The following is a 26,611-nucleotide window of genomic DNA, read 5'->3' on the forward strand; positions in this document are numbered from 1 at the left end:
GACTCGGGTCGATCGACTGCCGGCGTCTTCAGAGTCGCTTGCGTATCGATCTTTTCTCCCCGCGCGGCGTGGGACACGTGGGGGGATGTCGAAGCTCGTGCGATCCACGCAAAATCACAAGGGGGCGGAAGGCGGAACTAATGGTCAAATGCTGATAATTGCCACTGAGACCCACTCATTTTTTGGCTAGGAGCGCTCCCGGTTTTTGCTGATGATCGGCTGTGACCCAAGCTGGGAGTTGGTGTCGTTCCGAAACTACCCTTCTCTCCCAGAGCAGTGATGGATTTCTCCTCTCGGGCGAAGAGCAGCAACGTGTCGAATGTGCGCTTTCCAGTAGCAGCATTTTGATATTTGCTTTTGAAAATCGGGTCTGAGGTCAAGTCTGAAAATAGCTCGCGCCCAAATTGATCGGTTTCGATTCATTTTTTCGTGCTATGCAAATTCAGTGACTAATACCCGGCTCGATCTGGACATGGCCCATGACCAACCCAACTCACACTCCAATTCTCAGCAATTTTCCTTAATCGTAGCATAAAAAGAAATACTCAACTAAAAACAAATTGGTCCTTGAAAAAAAAAAATCACATAAGAAGACGAAGATCTTTGTTTTGATGGTGGGTAGGACCTAGGAGGTTATCATAATTTTGATTTTGACAAGAAGAATTGTGCCAATTATCAGGATTTAATTTTTAGAATAAAAAGTAAAAGGCCCAATTTATTGTTTTTAACCGCCAAAAATGATAAGTAGTAAGTCAATTTCTCTTTTCAGTACTATCTTGATATGCCCCTCCTTGGTCGTGGGCACTCACCAACAACCCAAATTCGATTTTTATTTTTATTTTTGGCTTATCAGTTGGGACGGGATTGGCTGTGGGCGAGGAGGGATTTGAACCCCTGACACCGTGGTTCGTACACATGCACTTCCAAGCCCGAGTCATGGAACTTAATCTTGGTTGTGGACAAAGATGTGTTCTTCACAAACCCATTAAGACCCATTTTAATTTAGCTTTAAATTTTTTAATCCATCTCACCTGATGCTTTTAATGTTTTAAACAACCTCCTCTAGGTAACTCAGAACTGAAAGTATGAGTCAAAGAACGGTCCATGACCCGTTTTGATAGTGCTTAAACAACACAGAAGCCCAGACAGCCACTATTGGTCAGCGTACCAAGACTGGACCGCATTCAATGTAATTTCCTTGCGGACACGGCATTCTCTTCTCTTCGTTTGAGCCGTCGCACGACTGTGTAGAACCCTCGAGATGAGCATGATGGTTGGGTAGAACAAACTTGACTTCTAGGGTGCATCACCAGTTTATGCTGCCTGCTATATTTTTAATCCATGGAATCCAACCTACCTTAGCCGTATCTTCTGTCTACTCTTTGAAAATCATTTCTCTTTTGTTGGTGGCCGCGTACAAGCGCGAGGTCGAGTTTCTTCTAGGCCCCTTTGCCTACTCTCTGGAGGTCGTGCCGGTCAACCCGAAGTTACCGCCGTGAATTTTGAGATACGCAATTAGTACGCGAAGTTTAGCTAGAATTGTCTTCATATGATTTTTTTTTAAGTTACTAAAAAATTAAGTAACCTTTTGGAAAAGGGTGGGATAACACGCCTAGACCGGCCGCCGGTCACCGTTGCATGGAATTGACAACTCATGTTGAGACACGTCAATGATTTATTTATTTATTTGATCGGAACACGGGAACGATTTATTCAAAAGTTCAATTCCATAAGTTAAGCGATATGGATAGGCGGGTAAGTAAATTAAGTGCGATATATACAGCGAAAGATGAACATCGTGGCCTAAAAGACCTCTTAAAGTGTTATCTATTGACTAAGATAAAATGCCTCACGAACATCCAAAAGGTTGCGAACTGTCTCTTTCGGTCCATTTATTTGGGTCTAATCTTTCTGTCCATTTTAGTTTGGCATAAAATGAGATGATCGAAGAAAGGTTTCATTATTCAATACTTTTTGACACATTTGACTTGTATGCAGACCACCATAGTGCCCGAGCACAATCCCTTGCACAGAAAGCAACATCCTCGAGAGAGGACCAAACCATGATCGGATGGGTCTTGCTAGTGGCATTATATAACGAGGCCAACAGCTTTTTCAGGCACCTCTCTAGCCATTTTGTACGCAATGTCCCGCGCTTTCTGCTCGATTTTGAATGGAATGGTAAAAGACGAAGTCGTCCACAACTGTCTTAAAGAGAGAGGCCTCGACGGAGAATGCCCTCGATTGCATGATGTAGCCCCAACAGCCACGGGTCAGGTTGATTTTGGGATTTGAGTTGGCGTGGTGGGATCGCCATTAGAAAGAGCATTAGGAAATTCTCAGCACGATGGGAATACAGCTGCAAAATCGGAAACCCTCTTTGACATGCTACACATGTCTACCTCGTTTGTTGTCACAAAGTCAGAACCTCACCTACAGCAAAGGTGTTGACAACTTATACCCCACGGGAATTTTATTGATCAAGAAGCAATCGCATTTAAAAAGATTTTGCAGACATTCTACCTTTTGTCAGGAAATTGTGGAGTTTGGACTCTCTAATCTTGAAAGAAATTCGTTCATCTACTTAGCCGAAAATGACCCAGAAAAAAGATAAATTGTCTCTCTGCCAGTTTCGTATTTCTGGCACGCCTTTCACTGCAGACAAACTTTGCATGGACACACGAGGTGGTCGATCAAGAAAGAAGTACGTACTTGTGTCGAGAATGGCAACAACACTGATGATTGCAGATCGCTTGAAAGTGCTAAGCAGATAACCAGTGTTTGCAACTATGGTGTCATCTTAAACATCTTTACGCTAAATAAATCAAGACTGACAACTTATTCCCGTCACCCAGCAAGAAAAGTGAACTCTGAGAAATTTAGAACAAGGACCTCGCACCAAGACGCTGGAATATGTTGGGGAAAGAACTAAAAAATAGTGCAGCTGAACGATAGTCAATTGTTAGGACTAAAAAACGACCGACCAATTCCCGGAACGTCAAAGTCCCTGTAATTGCCACAGAAGACCGACTCACAAATTAATATGAAGCCACCACAATGGATTTTGTTAAGAGTATGTAAAATAACTATTACGTCTTAATCTATCACCTTAAGTTTTTAGAACAGTTTGCATTGGCCCTACAAAATTTTTCACATGATATCAAAGTAAAAGGTCTCAAGTTCTTTTCAAGCCCTTATTTGTCGTCTCCGTTATATATTTCCATGCTTCACTCTTAACCCTAAGTCCAGACTATGTGTGATGTTAGGGCATTTAATTATATTTGCCACGCCTTTGTCCATCAGCTTATGCTTTGAGAAAATAACGTAGTAGTCCCATAGACTTTCATAGATTTAACCATTGCTAGGTCATATTACCAGTTTCCCAGCTTAACACTTAGCCAGCTGTGAAAGAAGTTGATACTAGTGAAGATGTGTGCAGAATGTGGAGCTATGCTCTCATTATAAACTACCGCTTCACATTATTATTGGTCTACCTTGAACTTCATATTTCTACCGAAACTGTTGATGGACAGAGTTCAGAGTTTCATAATTTTGCTTCAAATCCTAATCCTACTTTTCAAATCTTATGCTCTTCGATAGACCTAGGTTTTACGCACGAAGCCTGGTACAAGGAGGGCAAAAAAACTGCTTAAGATTCAGTTGGACAGCTTTTCTAACTAAGACCATGGTAAAACTCCGAGTTTACAGTGCTGCCCTAAAAGTAACACCACAACCTCAGCTTTTGAAAATCATTCACATATTTTTTGCAAGTCACCAAACTTGGAATAATGTTGGCCCTGAGGGTGAGGGCCACTTGTCAAGAAGCTAACGAGTTGATTGGGAAGCTGTATACTTCAAAAGCACACGTTAACAATGTCACAAGCGGGTATTTCAGCAGAGTTGATAACACGTTAAGTGACAAGGGAAAAATTAACTGTAATTGCTTTCAGCAAGACTCAAAGAATGTCAAAATTTGCTGCAATTCCGGCCAGCTTATTCAAGAAATAACAAAAGAATGTGAAAGGAAAAGAAACTGTTCAAGTGGAGGTTAAGTTACTTCTTACCTCCATTAACATTTCCTTGCTTATGGAAAGGCCAGAGATTAACCAGACGCTCAAGGACAGCAGCACTCTTCGAGAAATAGCCTGAGAAACCCTGAGGCGTTGCCGGTGGAGGAAAGTCTTCAGCTGGCATTGCAAATGGGCGAATCATCCTCTCCGTCTTCTCCAAAGTCAGATAAGATCCCACTTCCTGCAGCCTCTCTGGGCCCATTATTGGCAGTGTGTGCTCCTGATGCAGTGAAGTAGCTTCACCGTCATTCTTCTGCAAAAGCAAAACCCCACCATGAGTGGAAGACTGCCAATAAAACACCTGCTACACGCAATTCCAGTACATTTGACATAAAACAATACCAAGTCATAAGCATCCATCTTCAGTATTAGATTCAATCTATCAGTATGTAGCATAAACGTCTTGTTTTCACATCATCTAATAGTATGCATGGTTCAAGTACATAGGTACATAGCAAAGAAAATTAATCAGTACCGGAAAAATAAATGTTTCTTTTCCCAAAAAGTTTTCAAGAAGTATTGGTGAGGTAGCTCGAAACCCATTTACAAGATACACAGCAAATAATAGTCCATCTTATTGATGAAACTGCTGAAAGATAAGGGCCAAGGGACAGAGGCTTAATGCACAATTTGGACTCTTCACGGTACTATAGACCAAGAAACATTGTAATTATCTGATTTAAATATGTTCCCAAGAAAAGGGATCCTACTGTTACTCAATCTACCTGAGTTGAACAGAAGAATGTACTAGAAAACCATTTGCACTTCTTGTTACTCAGTTACATTACCTCAAGAGGAGATAAATCTGCACCTCGGCTAAATGCCATCTCTATGCGGAACCGTTTTGGATCTTCTAAAGCTACCTGTACCACAACGTGAAGGCGATATCAAGCTCATTTGATGCCGAAGAGCAACGGAAATATGCTAAATAGAAGAATTAAGAATCAATAATGAGAAACAATCTGTTCTCTCAAGTGTAATTATCAAAATCAAATATCAAAGTCTGGAGTCTTCGAAACCCTAAAACACCCTTTTATATGATGTTAACCCTAATTACATTAAGGAACACAAAATTACGAAAATGCTACTGAAACTACGAAAAACGCCCAAAAACCTATGAAAAAGACTCCAAAACGTGAAAAAAGGTCAGTCATGGCAGAGCTGTGAGTTTTGATCAACAGCCCGTTTCCACGCAGCCGACCAAATTTCAGCCCATTCCGAGTTCGCCAACCCTAAGTGCATCATCAATCTAACATCTTACGAACACAACAACTAGAGTTAACTGATGCAAGACACAGCAACCAGAGAGATCGAGTAAAATAGTTGGTCTTGCTTACCAGAAGCAATACCAGAAATCAAGATTTATAACAGTAGTGCCATAGACCTATTTGTTCAGATTACCTAAGCCACTTCTTGGCAGGCTTATCATGAAGAAGGATCAGGAAATTGTCATGTCTGAATCAGGAAAAGAATATTGTATGATTGCAGAAATTCTATGGGATATTCTAAAAGTCCTACATTGACTATGAATCAGGGACAACAAGCAAAGTACTTGAGTTTGTTATTCATGTTAAAGATTTGGAAGATGTGAACCAATGTCATTGAGGGAAGCAAAGCATTTGATTGCCCAAAGTAAAACTGTCCTTAACCAGAACCCGTGCTCTAGCTATGGTTGTGAAGACCTGGCTGGGCTCAGTCAGAATATATGCTTTTCTGTTCATTTGCTAACATGGAAAAGAGAATATGAGACGCAAAAGATAACTGCACAAAGAAGGGTTAACAAGAGAAGGACAAGTCAGAGGAGTCGGTTCATATCAAAGAACAATTAAAACAAAAAACAGTGAAATTTTTTGACCTTTTGCATGGATGAAATCATGAAACAACCGAATGATTCCCTACAAATAGGATTATATGGTTTTGGAGTTTTCACAGTCTCAGTCCATGAATAGCTTGTACTTGCAATTTTAGGTGGATAATCCTCCACTTAGACCAAACTCCAGGGAACTTTATCCGCTAACAATTGCTTGACCAGTCCATCAATTAGCAAAGATGCTGTCTCAGATAGTTCATGCATTATTAAACTACAATTGCCAAAACACATAGTTCCTTCTTGAGTTTCAATGCTCGCTTTCTGTCAAATTGAAAGGCAGTAACTTTGTTTTGAGAGACCATTTACTTACATCAGAGATTTCACCACCAATCTTGTATGATGAGAGATCTGAAACCTCTTGACATACACAATTTAAAACTAAGGAGTTGGCGCCAGTCCAGATGACAAGTTGTTTGGTTAGTTTCCTTCATACTTAATAAAACAAGATCTAACTCAGGGAAGACACAGTAAGGAGCCTACAGATCGAGAAAGACTAACCTCTGTGTTCTCAAACATTCTCAGAAGGATATAACTCATGTAATCAAGCTCTTTGGTCTTGTACAAGCGCTCCAAGGCATTATGGAAAATTAGGCTATCCTCCCCCTGAAGGGACTCATCCAGGTTGCAGTAGCGGAGTACATTCATGAGAGAATGGATATGCGATTCCTGTCATCCAAGACAAAGTACATTTCAGAAGCATTACCGATATACTGATATGAAGATGATACTACGAACCAAATTCACAATGCCCCAAAAAGCACCTTGCACAAGGCACCAGCATTCAGATGTAATAGAAAAGATCAAAAAGTCTAGAAGCATCAAATTAATGGATCCACAAAAGACTCAAGGAAGAAGTTGAGCAATATTAGTATAATGTAACCCTATGATGATATTACTCAGACAAGAAACATTGCTACCTTTCATATAAGACATCATTCACATGAAAATGAAATTACCAAGTCAAGATAGAAAGATTAAGGACTGCGATTAGAAATAATTTCACTTATAACACAAGTAAAATATGCCACATGCTGCACAAGCAAAGATTTAGATGCAGATGTAGACTCCCAAGACTTGTTTAGTAGGAAATGTCTTCCTAGACCAGCACATTTAAGGACTGCCACATGCACAAAACTTAAAATAGGAACAAATTGTTAATCACAAAATTGTCATTTAACTCACTGATGTGAAGTAAAGCCGCGTTCTGACATGACGTTCAGGAGTCTTGACATTTGCGTACCTAAAAGAATTATGCAGGGAAATGTAAGACCGCCTGCTGTAGTATATGATTGCAGTTTAAATGAGCTCACAGAATACTTTGGATCTAAACGATATTGAGACTCTCTGTCATCCTCATCATCCTGCTCCATTGACTTCTCACTAGTGGCACTACATCTTCTGAATTCTTCATTCCAACCTTCCTGATCATCCCATTCGGCCTCGCTTGATTTTGAACACTGTTTGCTCTTTAGTCCAGCAATACAAATTGCCTCTTCACAAGTATTTCTGAGATCAATCAAAATCTTTCCCAACAAACGGCGAGCAATCTGAAGTTGAACAAAGTGAGATCTTAAAAGAAGATGCAATGCAGTTTTGTATTAAAATTTAAGTTATGACCACAATTAGAAGATATCATTGATACAAGGAATTCATGGAAACATTGACGCAGACATTAAATGACATTTAATGAAGAAGATCCATAAATAATTTGGAGCAGCAAAATTTTACAAAGTTCCTATAAATTTCGATTCCAACAATACTACTGGGGAAATCGTTCGAACTATCGAAAGATCAGTAGCTTGCATGATCTACACATTCAAAGAAACAAACAAGCTGATACTTCACAAGCGCAAATGTTACTTGAGCAAAATAATTTTATGCTAATTCAAAATTTTACAGTAGTTCCCATAAATTTCGATTCCAACAATACTGCTGGGGAAATCGTTCGAACTATCGAAAGATCAGTAGCTTGCATGATCTACACATTCAAAGAAACAAACAAGTTGATACTTCACTAGCGCAAATGTTACTTCAGCACAATAATTTTATGCTAATTCAAAATTTTACAGTTGTCCAGGTTGAGATGTGATATCTCAACAATCAATGTAAACCATGATTTCCAAACTAGTTTCAACTATAAAAGAGAGACGTGAACAGGTTCGATGTTACACTACCTATCTAAGAGAGAATATTTTCAGCTTGCGATGAGCTCACAAGAACATCACTTTCTTGTTGCAATTCATACACATTTCAAAAAGTAGATGTCATATGAAGCACAATGTTACCTTTGATCCAATCTTTAACTTCTGCCTTGGATTAATACCATACTCATTTGGAATAACACCATCTGCAAGTAACTTAAAGACAAAAAAGAAAAAAAAAAAAAACATGCATTTCAGGAAATAGCTCAACCAGACATTAATAAACAGAGAAATGCTTGAGTTGCTTCTCCTCTTGGAATCCATTTCCATACCCCAAAAAGTAAATTCTCATGCCATGAGTTGACTAGCTCTTTCTTACAAGAAAAAAAATTCTCTTGCCCTTCCTTTGTACTTAAATTTAAGATCACAACCACAGGTGGCAGACGAAAATGATACATGGACAAGCATTTTTAACAGACTACGAAAGACATCATTGCTCATACATTTCAATAAATATTGTTCAAAATCAAAAGGGCCCAACATCTGTGTAAGAACTCTTATTGTTTTGAAACAGGTATAATACTATTGCTGAAAACTATTGTTTCTATACCTGTGCTACTTTGAAAAGGTCATCCAATCCCTCCAGATTAAGATGTGCATTGTGTAGAAGATCATATCTAGCAAGTGATGATGAAAACTTAAGTGAGACTGAAGAGGGCGACCAAACATGGGTTATGAAAGGTAGAAATAACAATATGCAATTCACGCGCAAGCTAGAATCAATTTTAATCCGAAGATTTACTTTTAGATCAAACAAATTAAAAAATGTCTATAGTAGCAAAGATATTGCGATAATGAAATGGCAGGACAAATTAGTCACCATGAGGAATTTCCAAAGACTTGTTAGATAAAAAAGTCCTTTTTAGGGCTAGAGATCAAATATAGGGCAAATGCTACTGGAGAAAATCAGTTTACATAAGGTTAATGCTAAGCAGAATAGCTTACATGAAGCTACCAAACAAAAGACCGGACAAACAGAATGTGCAAGATTTGAGAAAAAAAATCTATCGCTTGACAATGATCAAGAAACAGATCTCTTTGCGCTATACATACAATTGCAATGCATGTGTAATCTGCACAGAGAGAGAGAGAGAGATTCTGCAGAGTGACTACTGTCTTAAAAAAGCTAAAGACAACGCTTAAGAAAAAGAACGAGACGACTCAGGACTTGTAGAAGTATATTTATGGATATTGGAGATTTCCCTAATATTTAAGAATATCTCTAGTAGGAAATCTTCAATATCCATAAATATACTTCAACAGGACTCAAAGCCTAAAATCTGTCAGCACACTGTCAGCTTCATGTATGTGCTAAATACTCAAATTCATGATTAAAAAGTTATATTTGCAACACTAAGGCAACAAAATAACTTACTTGCATGAGTCATAAATATCAGGAATTTGCGTTATGTCAAACCTCCTGCAGATAAATCTGTATTGTCAGCAAATGGCCTCCAGTATCCATAACTCTTAATACCGAAATCAAACATTCAAAGGGCTTCCAGAATTTATAATATCATGCTTCAACGCCAGATAAAGCAATGGGGGGAGAAAACGTAGTAATCTTTCGCCAACCTAGATGACAGGTTAATATGTAACACAAAACTGTCTTAAGAATTAGAAATTGTATAAGCGAATTACCACCTCACATTGCAGGAGAATTACCAAATGAGCATCTATATTAACATGATCAATGCCGTCATATCAAGGAGATCATGATGGAAATAAAGATGAATACCAAAACCAGCATAAACGAGTAGAATTATAACAGGAAATTACTTACTCCTTGCGTTCATTGTACAAGTCTCTTTCAAGTTTTCTCCATCGAGCAAACATCAAGAGAAAGCCCTCACTACCACAGGGTAATCCAGCAGCAATGCGATCGACATCAATATTGGTCTTACCAAGTGCTTTTGCTTGATCATATGGAAGAATTAAATTATATCCAGTTGACTCTATAAGTTCCTCATCTTCATCCTTTGCAAGTAGTTTGACTTGTTCTGTTACCTTCCTCGTCAATTTCACCTATTCACATAAATTATTTCAGATAACTATAACTCATAATTGGCACTATTTATAAGATATTTACACTACCAAGATAAGAAAATCACAGTTTGAAAACAAAACCGAGAAGAAATGGCACTTTTTGTAGGATATTTACACTACCAAGATAAGAAAATCACAGTTTGAAAACAAAACCGGCAAAATCAGAGGTTGTATTAGGAATATATCGGAAGAAATGCAAGCAAAATAAGTACGCACTAACAATAGGTTCTGAGATTTATCGCTATTATTGCAGATAAAAAAAAGAATTCAACCTACGGTGGCTGTCCTTTGATGGTGATCAATCACTTTTAAGTCTAGATGCAGAACATCAGTATAATTCCTGCTGTCACATTCTCTGTTAAACATAGAGAGATAAAAGGGGTTGTGCCACGAACAGATTTCTTCCCTAGCCATGTGAGGCAAAAGAAAGCGGCTTCATAGCATCAGGGTGCATTATGGGAAGTGGTGTTGAGGGGTTTTTGGTTGAGAATCCAGGGACATGATGACAATCTTCCTAGTGGATCTCTGATGACGAGGTTGGCCACCCATGAACAAATTGATAGGAGTTGATGTCTCTGTCTTGTTGACAGCCATGGTAAGAGGAAACCAATTATTGTGTTGAGAAATCTGTGTATTTTGCTAGAGGGATCGGACACCTAAGCTAGACAAAATGTCGTACGGATGACTATTATGTGATCCGCCATACCACTTTGAAACGATCTAGTGAGGCAAGGCTGTCCTAGCATGCTGAATCATTATGCGACGTCCTCAGCCAGGAAAGTCTCATCTCATACAATTGCTATAAGAATGGGTTTGTCCAAATGATACGAGCACATGCGATAAGAAGATCCGTACCCATGTTTGGATTTGAAGGAAAAGCCCCATTTGTTTTGCCGAGATCAATAGTTTCTTAATAGGTGAAAGAAAGTAATGCTGAGGGAGTGCAGTTGGCTTTGGAAAACACAATCATCAAGGAAAACACAATTGACCAAGGATTGATGAAAATTTTGATCGATGGGTCAAGCAATGGAGTGAAGACATCTGTCCAAAATGGCGATCTCTGGCCATTCACATAAGTACTAGCAAGTGATGGTGCCGAAGTACTAGCAAGTGATGGTCATGATGCGATATGTAAGAAAAGCAACAGCATAGGCCACAATTCAGCCATTATGGAAATTGGTGGAGTAGAGTAGTGATCCACTTCTTCTGAAAGAATGCGACATCGTAGCATCGGGTTAAGCGTAAGGGAAGCATAAAAGATGTCACTACTGGAACGTAGCAGTGATGTCGGAATGTTCGTGCTAGGAATCCGGCATGTGATGACAATCTTCCTAACAGATCTTCGAAGATTGGGTTGACCACCTATGAGGAAACTTGTTGAGAGCTGATGGTGCTATCTTGATGATGGCCATGACACACCAAAATCAGTTGTTCTACAATGATCTGCATGTCTCACACGAGGGACTAGAAGGCCAAACTAAACAGGAAATACCGTTCGTCATGATGATGTACCAAACTATTGTGAACGATCTAATGAGGGAGGTTGGTATGGTGTTCTGACTTAGAAGCCACACGAGCTTGTCCTTTGCTAAGAAAGTCTTCGCTTTTGATAGTTGAACATCATGGATTATGCCGATCTAAATGGCATAAACTTCCATCCAGGCAAGATTATCGATGTAAGGCTTCACATGAGAGAGAGAGAGATTTTATACAGGGTATGGACTAGCATCTAATGACAAGACAACAAAAAAGAGAAGTACAGATGACCACTTTATCAAAGAATATATCTATATAGAATCCCAATGAAAAAGAATGAACAGTACGTTGAAGACCAATGAAGAAAAACAGAACATTTATATTTTATGCCCCTCTAAGCTAACCAACTTATTGAGAGAGAAGACGCAAATAATGCATAAAAGATTCTGTTTGATTAGAACGAAAAAAGTAAAACCTAAACAACTAAAGGTGGGATGTGCAAAGGATTATTAGATTTAAATCTAGCATATTTATCATGCTCCACAACATGTTGCCTATATAGCATGTTTTATTATGCACCAAGACGAGAGATATTATTTGAAGGACAAATTATTTGAGGCATGTTTGCTAGCATAATTTTCACTCTATATAGAATGTATAATACCTAGACTCAACGGTGACAGCAATATTATTTGAAGGAAAATAATATTCAGTATCAGAATTTATTTTAAAAAATGTGAAAAAGAAACAAGAGATAGCTGAGACCTGCGGGGGTTATTCCAATTTCAATTTAGGGCCTAATATGAAAAATGTGTGAAATGAAAACTGAAAATAGTGCAAATGAAAAATAAAGGGTGAGTGACAAATGAAAATCCAAAAAACAGTATTACGACATAAAAATCAGAGTCAACCTCCATTAAGTAGCATGTAGCCCAAGTGCAAATAATGCTGCTTACGAAGAATTACTTCTACCCAAATGTGCGATCATATGATTAAGTTTAAAGAGTAGCTCAATTACCAATTCAGGTAGAAGCTCTGAAGCATTCGAAGGCAATCCAACCCCATCAGCCATCCAGGGAAGTTCAGAGGAACCATTGCAGCTGCCCTTACTTACACCAGCCGTTATAATTTCATTCAACATTGCCTGAGAAAGCAAAGACGCTTACGACATTCAGCGTATGAAACTAGAAAACCATGAATGACTTCATAATGTAATCTTGGTAGCCCTTTACTTCTCACGAAATCATTACAAGCCTACAAAAATGTACAGTGACAAAAAAAAAAAAAAATTCCATCATCTAACCTTAGCTTCTTCCATCTCAATACTAGCATTATCAAGTCCATCCAGCATAGAGGAGTCCTTGCTAACAAGCGAAACCTTCAAACAATTACTGGATTAGCACTTAACTATACGATAGTATGGAGCAACAAGTTTCGAAATACTCCTTGAAGAGTTCACGGACCAGGATAGGTGTTAGTTGACCTTCCAAATCAAGGAGACCCTTAGCAAATGCAGCAGCGGACATCTGTTACCAAGCATCTTATAAGTGATGGAACCAGAAAAATCTGAGCATCTCAATGTAGAGGTAGATTCATTGCTGTTGAAGTTGTTGTCCCATATCGCTTGACAACGGGTCCTATGTGTTATTTATATTCATGTAGTCTCCCTCCACTTATCATTTTACGCTTTTTAAATGGGTTTTCTAACATAGTATCAGAGCCAGTATTATCCATTTCGCGAATGTGTATCTACCCCCCATTAGTTAAATTCCACATGCCGCTTGTAATCCAGCTTGCATGTGAGAGAGGGTGTTGAAGTTATTATCCCATATTACTTGACAACGGGTCCTATATGCTCCTTATATTCATGGTGCTCTCCCTCCACATATAAGCTTAAGCTTTTGGGTTGGACTTTCTAACAACTACCAACTCTTAGAAGGGCCCATACCTGCACACGGCCCTCATCAGAGCTGTAGATTTTAAGATCATGACGGTATGTACTATGGAGGCGAAGCAAGCCAGTGCCTTCTCCTGAAAAAGGAGATAACGATAAATAAGAACACTGCAATATGTCATGGCCCAAATAAGGTCTGCAACATGTCATGGCCCAACGAAGGCCATCAATTCCTCACATCCTAATTAGCACTTAGCTAAATTATAATAAAAGCATCAAATATTCAATGATACCAACTTAGTGATATAAAGCATCAATAAAAATATATCAAGAAAGAATTAGGCCAGACAATCGGCCCAATCAACCGAATTTAGTTGGTAGAGGTGACAGACTGCCAAGCTAAAGCCACCGGGATTTACAACCAGCAGACTCGTCAATGGAATCATGCGGGTTCCCTACCTTTGCTGAAGAAGATGCAATGCGGAAAAATATTGTTCCAAAACAAGAGCAGCTTCCACTGTCCAAAATACAAGTTAGACTACTTAAAAGTGCAGAACCTATCACGGTGCAGCAGCTATGTCCCAGCAGGGAGGAAAGGACCAAAAATGTCAATTTGGAAAAACCTTAACAAGTTGCTGATTCACCAATATTTCTTAATCATTAGTTCACTCATGTCATAGCAACTGGAGGACAATTACTAGATGCAGAAGTACCACAAATTTTAAGTTCCTGCTTGGGGAACTTTCTTGCTTAAAAGCTATAATTAGGGTCTGTTTGGTTTAGCATTTGGCTAAGGGACTTTGAGAAAATACAAATACCTTTGGGCTAAAAACCTTTTTCAAAATGCAAGTAGTGTTTGGTAAAATGTATTTTAAAAACACATTTGGAAAGCAACTTTGACGTAAATGTTGATTGGTGAAAAATGAACTTTGTAAAGTATTTTTACTTTTTGAAAAAAAAAAGGGGCAGCAGCGGCGGCAGCCGGGGGAGGGCGGTGGTGGCTAGGCGGCGGATGGTGGGGGCGGCGGGCAGCGGATGGCGGGGGCGGCGGGCAGCGGATGGCGGGGCGGCGGGCGGCGGCGGCGGCGGCAAGTGCGGCGGCCGAGCGGCGGGCAGCCCGTGGGTGGTGGCAAGCGAAGGTGACAAAGTTAAAATAAAAAAAAAAATAGTTGCATTTCGCAAAAGTCCTTTAACCCAGAGTGAGCCAAAAAATGAACCAAATACCATTTGCATTTGGCCAAGGGACTTTAGAGTCCTAATGCTCATTTCCAATGTTGAACCAAACGGGACCTTAGAAACAACTCCAAGGGAAAATAATACCTGGATAGATGTTATTCCGGAAGTATCTACCAAGTTCTTCAGCCTGCAAAAAGTACGAAATCATTGCAAATTGTTCCTTTTTTTTTTTTTTGGGTCGGACATTACTAATTGTCCAAGTAAACTATAATTTGACAGTGCACATACCAGTGCAAGGAGTAGCTAAGTCCAGCTCTTTAGGCATTAACGGATAAATGAATGAGAAATGACGTGAAAATATAAAGGCATGAAAGTAAGCAGATGAAACCTGCTTTCTGCCAGCATGAGTGAGAACTCCCCCATATTTAAGGACCATGAGAGCTTCAACAGGACGTTCTTGCTCCCCTTCACCATCACTTTTCGCAACTTTAATCCATTTTAGCGGTTTCAGTTGAACCTTCCTATAGATACCAGAAAAGTATCCCCCCTGTGAAGAAAAACAGAATAATAAGCACCTCACCTAATAAGTTACAGGCAATATCTGAAAAAGAACGAAGACATAACTACTTATTCACAATACATGGTCCAGGAATTAAATGACAGGGACATGTAACTAGACCAGACCAACCCCATGACCAGCCACTTCCCCACAACCAGCAGAAATTCAACAAGAAAAGCCCACAACCAGCCAAAAATTAGCCTGATCAGTTCCAATCCAAGCTGATTACCAGTTACAAAATTTAAAACAGACTAGGAACTGAGGTTCCGCCTCTGATTCTGCTGGGAAGGATGTAATCAGCTGGTTCCTGATTGGACCAACTATGTCTGAGAAATCAAAGTACCTTGGGCCAATCTCATGACACGATCCGGAGAAAAATTGAGAAGCTTAACACAAAGGCAGAAAAAGAAAAGGGAACAACTTGGTCTCGGGCATCTACCATAATACCTACAATGATTGGCCATAACCCCTTGGCCAACAGATTTTTTTTTTTTTTTTTTTGGTCTGGGCCAACAGTTTGAAAAGCCACATAAAAACCACTCTACCAAGAGCGATTCTTGTGTCTTAATTTCCTCAAACTTTAATTAATAAGCTTTTAGAAGGCCAATAACAAGGTCTACCTAGGTATGGCCTGTTCATTTCCAGGTTCTAGGTTTCCCTGAACTGACCCCCACAAGTTGGTTCTAGGTTCCAACCTTAAATCTGGTCCCTTGGCACCATGCTTAATACGTTATTGTGGAGGACACGTATCAGGTGCACTAAAAGAAAGGGTAAATGGTCTATTTATTCATGACATAGGTTGAGTTGATTCATTGATGAGAATAAATTGTGAGTCATTTTGAAGAACAACTTTTCAGGTGATTTTGAACCGCCACCAAAAGTAACAGTGAAGTAGTTTAAGGAAATAAACATACTGGACAACACAGAGAAGACCCTTCTAAAAGGATGAACCAACTCTTTTCATGAAGGAGTGACAGGGAATCATGAGGAAGGGTAATCAAGCAACAACGATATATGAAATAACATGCCCATGGATGTGATTATATACAGTGTGCTGGATGATGATCAGCAGATGTTTACGCGTATTTGAAAGTGGACACATTACCGAGAATTGCTTACTCATGGAAGTAGAACAATGAAGTTTGAACTTCAGAAAAGAAACAGGAAGATAATTTCATAATCCAGAGGAAGCACAAAGTAAGGAGAGAATTTGCAACCTCCTCCAAAACAGCTTTAACCTGACGAAGCTTCTCAGCATGTTCAATGTCTTCTGCCTCACTATCACTTTCACGACCAGGTCTAGACAATATAAGTACTCTTGTTACTTGAAAAACTACAAAGCCAATGCATTCTCCTATTTTCATCAGCTAGTGTAAAACATCGTGAAAACAGCACTCTCTATTAAGTAGCTGGCAGAAAACTTTACAGCTCTCTTTATATCAGTGAAAAGGAAATCTTAGGTAAGTCCGTGGCCAGAAAGCTGCACTTCCTCAAGAAAAGATAAGCGTTCGTAAACCTAATGTAAGCATTTTAATAAGGATATTTCTAATCCAAATAAATAGGATTTCCCTCTCATTACATGACATTGATGAAGCAGTAACTGGAGGGAGCTACTGGAACTTCAACTAATACTTTGATCTCGCAGTTGAACACAGTAAAATGAAAAATCAGCATTCTTTCAATGGAAACAAAAGGAGAGGAACTACTTGGAAGTCAACATATGGAAGCTTGAAAGAGTTCATCGAGCTTTGAAATTGCATCATGTCAAAGATGTGCATATACTGTCAACTACACCTTGCTTGACATTTTTTTTTTTGCCCATTCTCTAGGCCAAATGCTTGTCATTATTTAGACTGATCTTGATTTTCACTAAATCATAATATATTCTTCTACTTTTTCCTTTTTTTTGTCTGGTAGTATCAGGGAAAGGAGAAGGAAGAGTTTACAATTACCAATATAAATGGATAGTGTACCCAAAAAAAAAAAAAAGCTGCAATTATTCTTCCACCATAATCAGTAAGGACCAGAACAACACCTACAACATTAACAAGTGACTGCTACGAATCCACTCTCCTTCTTGGTCCAGTAACATGTCAGTGGGCCATATTTGTGATGCAAGGTCAATAGTTTTCCTCACGTATAAATGAGATGAGTGTATAAATTATCCTTCTCCAATGGGAAAAAACAGACAACTTTCACACTTGAATCTTCCAAACATGAGAACCATCCTTAAAAGTAATACCTGGTGCGAGGAACTAGAGTCCTTGTTGCATCTAACAAATCTTGCAATTGGACTGCACTTTTGAGTTTCGTCTACCAGCAAGTGAACCAAGAAGTGTTCAAATGACAAAATAGATGAACAATAAAGTGTAATTAGAAACATTAAGGAAGAAAAATCACCTCAGATCTTGGCCTTCCTCCATTGTACTTGAGCATCAAGTTTAGAAGTTTTTCCTCAGTAACTTTCAACTTTACTTTCTGTTTGGGAGTTCTATCACCGCTGCAAATATTACAAATGAATATGATAGGAAAAGGGAGCTTAAGGCCCCAAATAATTGTAGTGGGGGGGCACAACTTACTGACGAATGACAGCAATCACACAACGCAGCTCCTCAGCCTGCCCAAATGTGCCAATAATCCCACTTCCTTGACGGGTTAGTCCCTCAGAAGGCTGCACAGATTCATTGACTTTCCATGGTAATATTGGCGGAATTGTTGAGGAGAGATGAGGAGCTTTTGCCTCCAATAACATCTTTCTCAAAACACATGCAGCATCATCATAATATCTTGCCAAAGAACAAAAAGAGGGGTCAAGATTCTGTTTTGAGCAGACTAAAAGAGGTTTGTGAGTGGCAAACACAGTGTCAGTAGCATAGATATCCCAGGGTTAACAGTGTCTAGAGGACCACAAGAGCAAAGAGGAAGTACTGCCAGGCAGCATTCTTTAAATTAGCGATCAAAATGTACAACAGCTTTTTCCTGTTACAGTATGAAAACTAACATGCATCGCAAAATGCAGTTTCTGATTCTTTTATGAGTTAAGAAAATGGCAAAATGCGCTCAGTTTGTTATAAAATAGGCATTGTTGTGATTAAGTAGAGAAACGAGCCAAATAAAACCAAAGGAAAAGCCCATACTTGTGGGAGTTCTTCACGAAACTCCAACCATTCACATCACAAACGTATGAGCGTCCCTCGCAGCGCAATAGATCAAACCCACAGACCTGGAACAAAAGCCAGTAGTCTCCAGAATGACATAATTTAGCAAGGGAGGACTAAAAGTATCAAAGAATAAGGACACATGAGGCAAGAAACAAGTCTACTGGGCTAAATTATGGCTAAGCGGTGAAGATCTACACAGAGCAACAAAATTAGTTGAACAAACAGCCTAAAGGATGTCATATGATATTGAAGGACTATATCATCCGGCTTTCAGTTGATTAACATTATTCAATGTGGCGCTTCACATGACTTACCATTTGCCGGAATGCGATGCAAACTTCTCTTGCCATTTGCTTCTCAGCAGGAGTCAATAGCACAGGATACCTCACCTGTAGGGAGAGCTCAATCATTCTTTTACATTCTTCGACAGAGAGATAGAATGCCAAAAAAGGGGAGACGGGACGGAGTCAAACTATTGCATGCAAAGCCACTTTTCTTCATCCCCAGAGGAAACATATATTACCTACCACCGAGTTAGAACATTACACAACCGTGAAATTCTAGATGTCAATTTGTATTGGAGACAAGAATAAATAGAGGTCCTATCGTCAATATCCCAAAAAAACGTTGCTTTGACAAGTCCAAGCCTTATTTTCAAGAGTTCAATACAAATATTTCTTGAGAAATAAATTGCAGCGGGAATTACATACTTCCTTTCCATCAGGATTTCTCATAACAACACCATCAACAACTGGTGACTTCCTCGCCTCAGCATGCGCATATTCAGGACCAACAGTATACACCTACAATCATAAATAGACTGATCAAGACTCAAGTGACTGGTCACTGCCTGGACTTCATAAATAGATGAGTACCCAAATGAAGTTCCTAGAGTAGTAATTATTCAGAGTAATCATGAAAAGTTCAAACAATATCAAGAATGTATATCCAGCATATGAATACAAGATATAAGACGAGAATCACAAATGCATTTATGCAAAACCTGTGCAAAGTTTAGCGTGCACGGACTCAGCACATATGACATGCAAATTCAAAAAGAATAAAGGATCTTTAATTGAAATGCATACATGGAAAGCATTTCATGTAGCTTGCATAAATTAAACTAAACACAAGCTATATAACCTATAACAATCCAAGAAAAAAAAAAAATAGACAGGTTGACTTGTTATTGTTGTGACCAACCATGATGTTTTGTTAAGGACACAGATGTTTGGCATGAATCGATGTTATAAGGTATTGAAACCTCAACTTCCTCGCAATGTTGTTCTTCACCAATTATTATTACATAAGTGTAGTAAAATAAACAAATCCCACCTTTCAACTTTTACAAGTATAGAGGTAAAGAAACTCAGTGCTCTCAGGATTATGAATATACTAATTGACTTGCAATTCTCCCAATTCATGTTGTTCCTCCTGATCTAGCCCTTAGGTCTTTTCAGAACTCACAGCAATGTCCTCCCTCAATGTTTTTAACCAACAAGAATCAATATTTACAAATTCAACAAACAAGCAGAAGCAGTATCCTCATAAAAGACATTCTTGGGACTATTTCCAACCAATTGATTAGGTAGTAAAGAAACTGCACCAAAATATCAACAAATGGTTCAGAAAACCTCTATACAACGACATTGGATTGCAAAAAGTCATAATCCTATAAGTAAAGAGACAGGACCTTCACATCTGTTCCTCCAGTGGGCATAAATTCCTCATATATGTATGAGCCTTCACGTCTAACTCTTCTTACTTCCGGATGAAACTCGCTCGACCTATTACCAATCTGAAATAAGAATTGCAGGATTAATACTTTCACGGAACAACAATGAATATCAAGAACTTTACTAACTTTTGGCAACTGAACATGAAAAGCAAGTCCAAGTTATCTGCACACAAAACATGTTACATCCAAAAGGCTCATCAATAACGATGTGCAAAAGCTACTTTTTCCCTTGTTTAATAACATATAATCCCAACTGTGATGATATCACTGCATGAACTGTTTTATGTGTGCATGACTGAATTGAACTATACTTTTTTACTTTTGGCTTAATCAATCTTCCAGTTCACACACTTCAACTAAGCAAAAAGTTGAGTTTTGCTTTTGATTAAGCATAAACAAGTGCACCATAAGGAAAACAACCTGCTCCAAGCAACTTTTTGTATATTTCTAGATTATGAGAAAAAAATTTTCAGTATCCTATACAAAGAAACAAGTTAACCAGACAGACATTTTTGAGAAAACCCACAGAAAGACCCAACCTCATGACAGCTCTCTGAACCAATTCCTCTCTATGCTAATAGACCAGACGCAGCCTACATCCACAAGGGAGTCTCCAGGTCCTGGTAGCACAATAGCACCTGACGACTAAAAGAACACACACAGAAGGCTTCATTCCAATCTTTTGACTGCAGAAAAACACAACCGCCTAGAGAGGCCCAAATTTCATTATAAAGGCGGCATGTACTATGTGCAATCCAACATAAGAGAGCAACAAAAGGTTTCACCTGCATAAGTAACCAATAATACATGCAGAAAGGCCTCATTTCAACTCGAGTTTCTAAACCTAGTGAACTGAGAAAAAGATTGACTTTTGCTAAGAAAAATTTATATGCCCACCATACACTCTCGAACAAATCATGGCCAAACATAAGTTGGAAAATTAAAAATCACCTTCCTAAATAGTTCCTTCATGCCCCCACCAGCTGAACTTGGATAGTATATCATAATGCTGTGATTGTCACCTTCAAAACAGAACCCCAGGACAGTAAAGAAAAACTCAGATGACATAATCTGCAAGATGCGCTGCAACATGGGAAATAATGCCCTCCTGGATGCTCTTCTTTTCAGTTACAATAATGCAAATCTAGTTAAACGTAGATCCACAATGCTTTTCCAGATTCTAAGCTCAAGTATATCATTTTTAGTTGGGGAAAGTTAAAAAAAAATGCAAACTCGAATAGGGGACATACTATTCTCTTCTGATTATCAGAATTTCTCCTCTAAGTAGTAGTAACCATATTACAGTTCAAATCAATGTCCCAGCCTTGTCAGTTTCACATGATGAGAAGCTCAAATCAGATATTGCATGAACTTTTAAATAAGTTCATCTATTCCAACTTTCTTCCTCAACACTACAAACATTTCTCCAGGTGGCCACAGCTTCTTCAAATTTAAGGCAAGATACATCCTCGTAAAGTTATAAGAGGAGAAGATAGGTAACAAGGATATAATTCAGAGTAAGAGCCATGTGCTGAATATAAATGGGAAATAGGCAAGATAAACTACTCTCCTAGAATATGTAAGAAATGTGACCCGGTCATCCATAAAGAGCATTGTTGAGGATTCCCCTTAACAAGTGATTATATCATCCCAAAGTGAGCTTAATGCAAAGTATTGTTATATAACCAGAATTGAGTGACAAGAACTCTTGTTTCATGTAATCATCTACTAAAGCATTACATTTGAAGATTGCAACACAACTTCATTAGTCAGCCCAAACAAGAAGAAAACTAAGCAGCAGATTTAAGCTAATCAACTTGCCATCAATTATTTCGACCCCCCAACCCCGCACACAAAAAAAAAAAAAAACTCACCGTCAATAGGCTTTTCCACAAAAGGCTTCCAAAAACGGTCTCCGAGAACCTCAACAAAATCTTCTTCCTCAACAAAATAATCCAATTCTTGGTATGGTACTTCCCTATTCACAAGAGCGTATCTTGGAACAGGAATTCCAAACATTTCGAGATGCTAAGATTCACCAAAGTAACTTGTTAGAGAGTATGAGTACATTAGTCGCAAAATGTCCTACAAGAGAATGATAATGTTTGGATACTCTATTACGGATTCTTTGAAAAAATGAAAATTCATCTCTGCAACCAATACAACACTTACCTCATACACCTTCCTTCGGTCGTGAAGAAGGTGCTGTTGTTTCAGTTCATTTACCAAGAAAGGCCTGAATCACATGAAAAAATAAAACAGATTAAACTAATGAATCTGATATCAATAACTACTAAAATCAGATGGGCAGTTTATAAATCAGGTGTAGTAAACTCAATTAGCTAGCTGTTAGTTTTATCGTTAACCTTTCACTGGCCAGGAAAAAAAAATGAGATATAAGTAAAACTACAAGGAGTACGGCACTAGCATCTGAATTCCTACTCCTCCTAGAACAAGAATCTAGTTAGGGAACCAATACCACATCATATAAACAGCATTTAGGACCCGTTGTCAAGGGATGTGAGATAATACTTCAATACCCCTTCTCACATGCAAGGATTACGAGCGGCATATGGAATTTTGATTATGCACATTCACGTGGAATGTTGATCACGCGCATTCGTGAAAGATATAGCACTGGCTCTTACGCCATTTTAGAAAGTCGAACCCTAAAACTTGAATTGATAGGTGGAGGGAGACCACATGAATAAAAAGAACATTTAGTACCTATTGTCAAGCAATGTGGGACAATACTTCAACAGTGTAGAATATAGACTCGACTGAAAAACCCTGTCTGACTGAACTAAACTGATTGTTCCCATTTAGCGGTCAAATATTGAGGAAAAACAGACGGCTCATCGTATCTCCATCTTGTCATGCACACGAGCTCATTATCAAGCTATGGAAATGGTCATTAGATGGTAAAGAACAGCTTCCACATACTAGAGAAGTGCTACGTCAACAATCACAACGATAGACATCCCAAGACTTTTCATCAAATTCATGATCGTGAAAATTGAAATCAGTAGACAGTAATTGAGACATAGGACTAGCAGACAATATAAATGCTAACAGAAACTGAAATTGTCATTCAGAGGAAAAACAACCCAAGACTTGTCATCAAATTCATGATTGTGAAAATTGAAATCAGTAGACAATAATTGGGCCATAGGACTAGCAGACAATATAAATGCTAACAGAAACTGAAATTTTCATTCAGAGGAAAACCCCATGTATGCTTGTAAAAGATCCATTGCCTAAAATAAAAGAAAACTACTGAGGTGGTAATAAACTTAGCAAGCTGGCTGGGAGACTGCAGAAAACGATGGAACTACCAACCAACTGACATCTTATGAAGATCTAAACTGTGTTCTTAACAAACGATATTGCAATCAAGCATTCCCTTTCTTAAATAACAATATTGCAATCAAGCATTCCCTCATTCCATCCAGAATTTGTGACCTTCGTCAGGCTTGGGAAGTTTAACCTACAAAGCTAACAAAAATGTAAGTGTAATGGTTCAACCCACTTCCTATCCCCCAGAGATGGAAACATGGACCTCTTCAATAGGACCTGCAATGATTTCAGGCATTTTGAGGTTCCACTTCACAGTTAAACACCTAAGACAAAATGTGCTTTTGGCAGTTTCCACTCCACTGGTTCTTTCTTTTACTAGTTGAAACTATGACGTCATTCAGCCAAACAACTACCGGAAATATGTAACACAATAGAAGGAAAAGAATCAAAAAGAAGAAAAAACTTACATCCTTAAAGCAACATATGCCTCTGCCTTGTCAAGGGGATATCCTTTTGAATAAAAGGCAATTAAGCAATCACAAATTGGCCATCTGAAAGATGCAAATTGTGATAAATTAGAGATACGAATGCACGTTTTCTAAAATCTAAGATCACATTGGTAGTACTACATCAAAATCAGAAAATGGCTAGTAATGAAAAAGACAAACAATTTTTCACTCAATCCTGCACTGCCACATTATTAAGGACAAGAAATGGACACAGCACCAGATCCTACCAATGAGGAGGACCCTCAGAACAATCTTTTATATGAATAAAAGTAAATGTCCAAAAGCACAACCAACATCCACCCCTAAAACGATCATTTAGGGTGATAAACCTGTTAATTCGGAAACAATATATGTTCAACCATCATGAAGTTTCATTTCCATGTATTATGGAAAGGTTTTCCAGCAAGCATTTACATGCCTTCAGGGTGAGTCAACAGAGCAGACTAGAGATTAAGTGCGACAAAACAAAAGAAACTAATTAAAAGAAGAACTCCATTTCAAATAGGAACAAATCTGAGACATGTAGGAAGGGCTGTGCCTATGTTATACATTCATCTGCTCAAGTAATGGATTACTTCTTAAGAAAGTCACCCTTAGTCGCCAGAAAACCTCAAACTGAATCGTACACCGTCCTCCCTCTAATAATCATTGCTTTTCACTTAACCAGAAAAGGGTTAAAGTCCAACAAAGTGCACAATCTCATAATTGTAATCCTATTCTTTATTTCCCAAGAAACCACGCACGTAAGAAACAGACCTCAGCTATATCATGTTCCTAAAATGCAAGACACACACATAGGTTTTACATGAGTTATAACTCGGTACTTGGCAATCACAAACTACTGCAGTAATTCCAAGGCCTTGCAATGTAAAGAACAAAAAGCAGTGCAACCATTAGAAAAGAAAAACAAGATGAATGTCATGACAAACGGGACACTTAGAACTGTAGGATGTGAATATATTATCACAAGAGGAGACACAAGTCACCAATTGATCGTGCATGTTGTCATAACACGCAGCATACTCAAACTGCAGAATGTGCACATTATATCAGGACGCAGATACCTCTCGATAGGATCTTCCAGGATGACCTTGTCCCCAAATATAACAATCTAAAGAAGCACAAATAAGACAAGTATCAGTGAAGAGCATAGATTACATTTGGAGACATTAAAGTAGCATGCACTAACCAATTCCACACAAGACAGTCTCATCCACAGCTACAAGAGATGCTACATGATAATGTGCATTCAGAAAAAGGAAATTATAACGTCTATAACTTACTGATACTATAAGGGAAGAGAGAACAAGACATAATCAAACACAAAGTAGACAGATCAGTCCCCATAAAAAGATGTAATCACCAACTACTGGTTCCAATAGATTATATCTACCAATATAGGTCGCTGCTAAATGAACGTCTCAAATGATGCTTCATTGTCTCTCAACAAATTCTCGGTGACGAAGAAACAATCATTCCCAATCCTCCCGCACTTTAGCAACCGACATTTGCATGGAGCCTAACCACATAAATCTACAAGTGGACAGTGATAAACACAGATTCCAAGGGACCACGGAGCACGACACACCTCAAATTCACCAAACGCCTGCAACCTGTCCAGGATTTGTCTCATAGGTGACGAGAGCACCTAAAAAAAAAAAACACAAAAGAAGGCGCGCGCGCGAAATGAGCGAATGCAAAGCCAACTCGTAACGTCCGAAGGACACGAAACACAATCGGAGCCGCATTCAGTTTCACCTTTTTCTCCATCACGCACACTCCGACCGTTATCTTCTTCTCCGCCGCCGCCCGCCATTATTCCGGAGCCCGCGTCGAGCGACGAACCGCGCTGCACAACCGGCGAGAGACGCGCAATCAGAAAAGCCGCGCACCGGAGACGAGGACAGAGAGCCGTGAGAGAGAGGCGCGGCAACAAGCAGAACGGCGCTGCGCATGCCTACACGTACTCGAGCCAGTCAGCGCAGAGGAGGAGGGGACCAAAACCGCCGCGAAGCACCGCCGAGAGAGACGGAGCCACGACGATCCGCGGGATTGGGGAAGCGAGCACGAGACGCCGACGCGAGAGGAGAGGGAGGACCGCTTCTCGGAGCCTGAAATGCAATGCGGAGTGACAAATGGCCCAGGTCTGGATTCTAGAATATGCAAAAAAAAAAAAAAATTGAGACAGCGGGACGGGGAAAGGTTGTGGGAGTTCTTGGATTGTTGTGGTGCGTGTTGCGGGTGGCTTTTCATCTTTTCCGTTCTTTTGGCAAAATTGCCTGCTGTTAGTCCTTTGGTTTTGGAATCAAGGTGGGCCCCTCTTTAGTTTGTGACCAATTTTTTTTAATTAATAATCAGTACGCCCCAGTAACACGAAAGTCCAGAAAATGGCATGAGGATCACTTTTTTTTTTTTTTTTTTTTTGTGGCCATCGTGTTAGATTCCCGTCGCGAGTGAATCCATTTGTGTCGAGTTGCCCCAATTGCGGCAGCATGTCACGTGAGGAGACCTCCGACCTTCGCATGGTGGGTATCTGTGGGCAGTTATGACTCAATCGGACCATTCCGTAACGAGTTTATCATTTTATAGTAACATTTAGTGGACTCGAAATATC

The 26,611-nt window shown here is 39.1% G+C and overlaps 1 protein-coding gene across 2 annotated transcripts; it reads right to left on the minus strand.

The window, feature by feature from the left end:
• Positions 1-3,850: 3,850 nt before the first annotated feature.
• On the minus strand, positions 3,851-26,231 carry LOC115727486 (inositol hexakisphosphate and diphosphoinositol-pentakisphosphate kinase VIP2). 2 transcript variants are annotated; one of them, XM_048272294.1, is made up of 31 exons: positions 25,965-26,231; positions 25,756-25,846; positions 25,586-25,645; positions 25,062-25,108; positions 23,956-24,039; positions 22,364-22,427; positions 22,066-22,219; positions 21,143-21,213; positions 20,147-20,251; positions 19,164-19,256; positions 18,768-18,842; positions 18,430-18,515; positions 17,872-18,078; positions 17,693-17,792; positions 17,535-17,605; positions 16,510-16,591; positions 15,122-15,280; positions 14,878-14,920; positions 13,612-13,694; positions 13,127-13,189; positions 12,967-13,041; positions 12,682-12,807; positions 9,925-10,166; positions 9,517-9,561; positions 8,692-8,758; positions 8,226-8,297; positions 7,258-7,487; positions 7,123-7,180; positions 6,439-6,606; positions 4,859-4,933; positions 3,851-4,323 (listed from the first exon to the last, which is right to left on the minus strand). In XM_048272294.1, exons 2-31 carry the CDS (start codon positions 25,765-25,767, stop codon positions 4,054-4,056), a joined length of 3,087 nt encoding a protein of 1,028 aa, XP_048128251.1. In that variant the 5' UTR covers positions 25,768-25,846; positions 25,965-26,231; the 3' UTR covers positions 3,851-4,053. The 2 variants fall into 2 exon arrangements, with proteins under 2 accessions (XP_048128251.1, XP_048128252.1); XM_048272295.1 differs by lacking the exons at positions 25,062-25,108; positions 25,586-25,645; positions 25,756-25,846; positions 25,965-26,231 and adding an exon at positions 23,751-23,811 and having other exon boundaries at positions 23,956-24,036.
• Between the last annotated feature and the right edge of the window lie 380 nt (positions 26,232-26,611).

Source organism: Rhodamnia argentea, chromosome 11 (genome assembly GCF_020921035.1).
Source record: "Rhodamnia argentea isolate NSW1041297 chromosome 11, ASM2092103v1, whole genome shotgun sequence".
Classification (NCBI taxonomy): domain Eukaryota; kingdom Viridiplantae; phylum Streptophyta; class Magnoliopsida; order Myrtales; family Myrtaceae; genus Rhodamnia; species Rhodamnia argentea.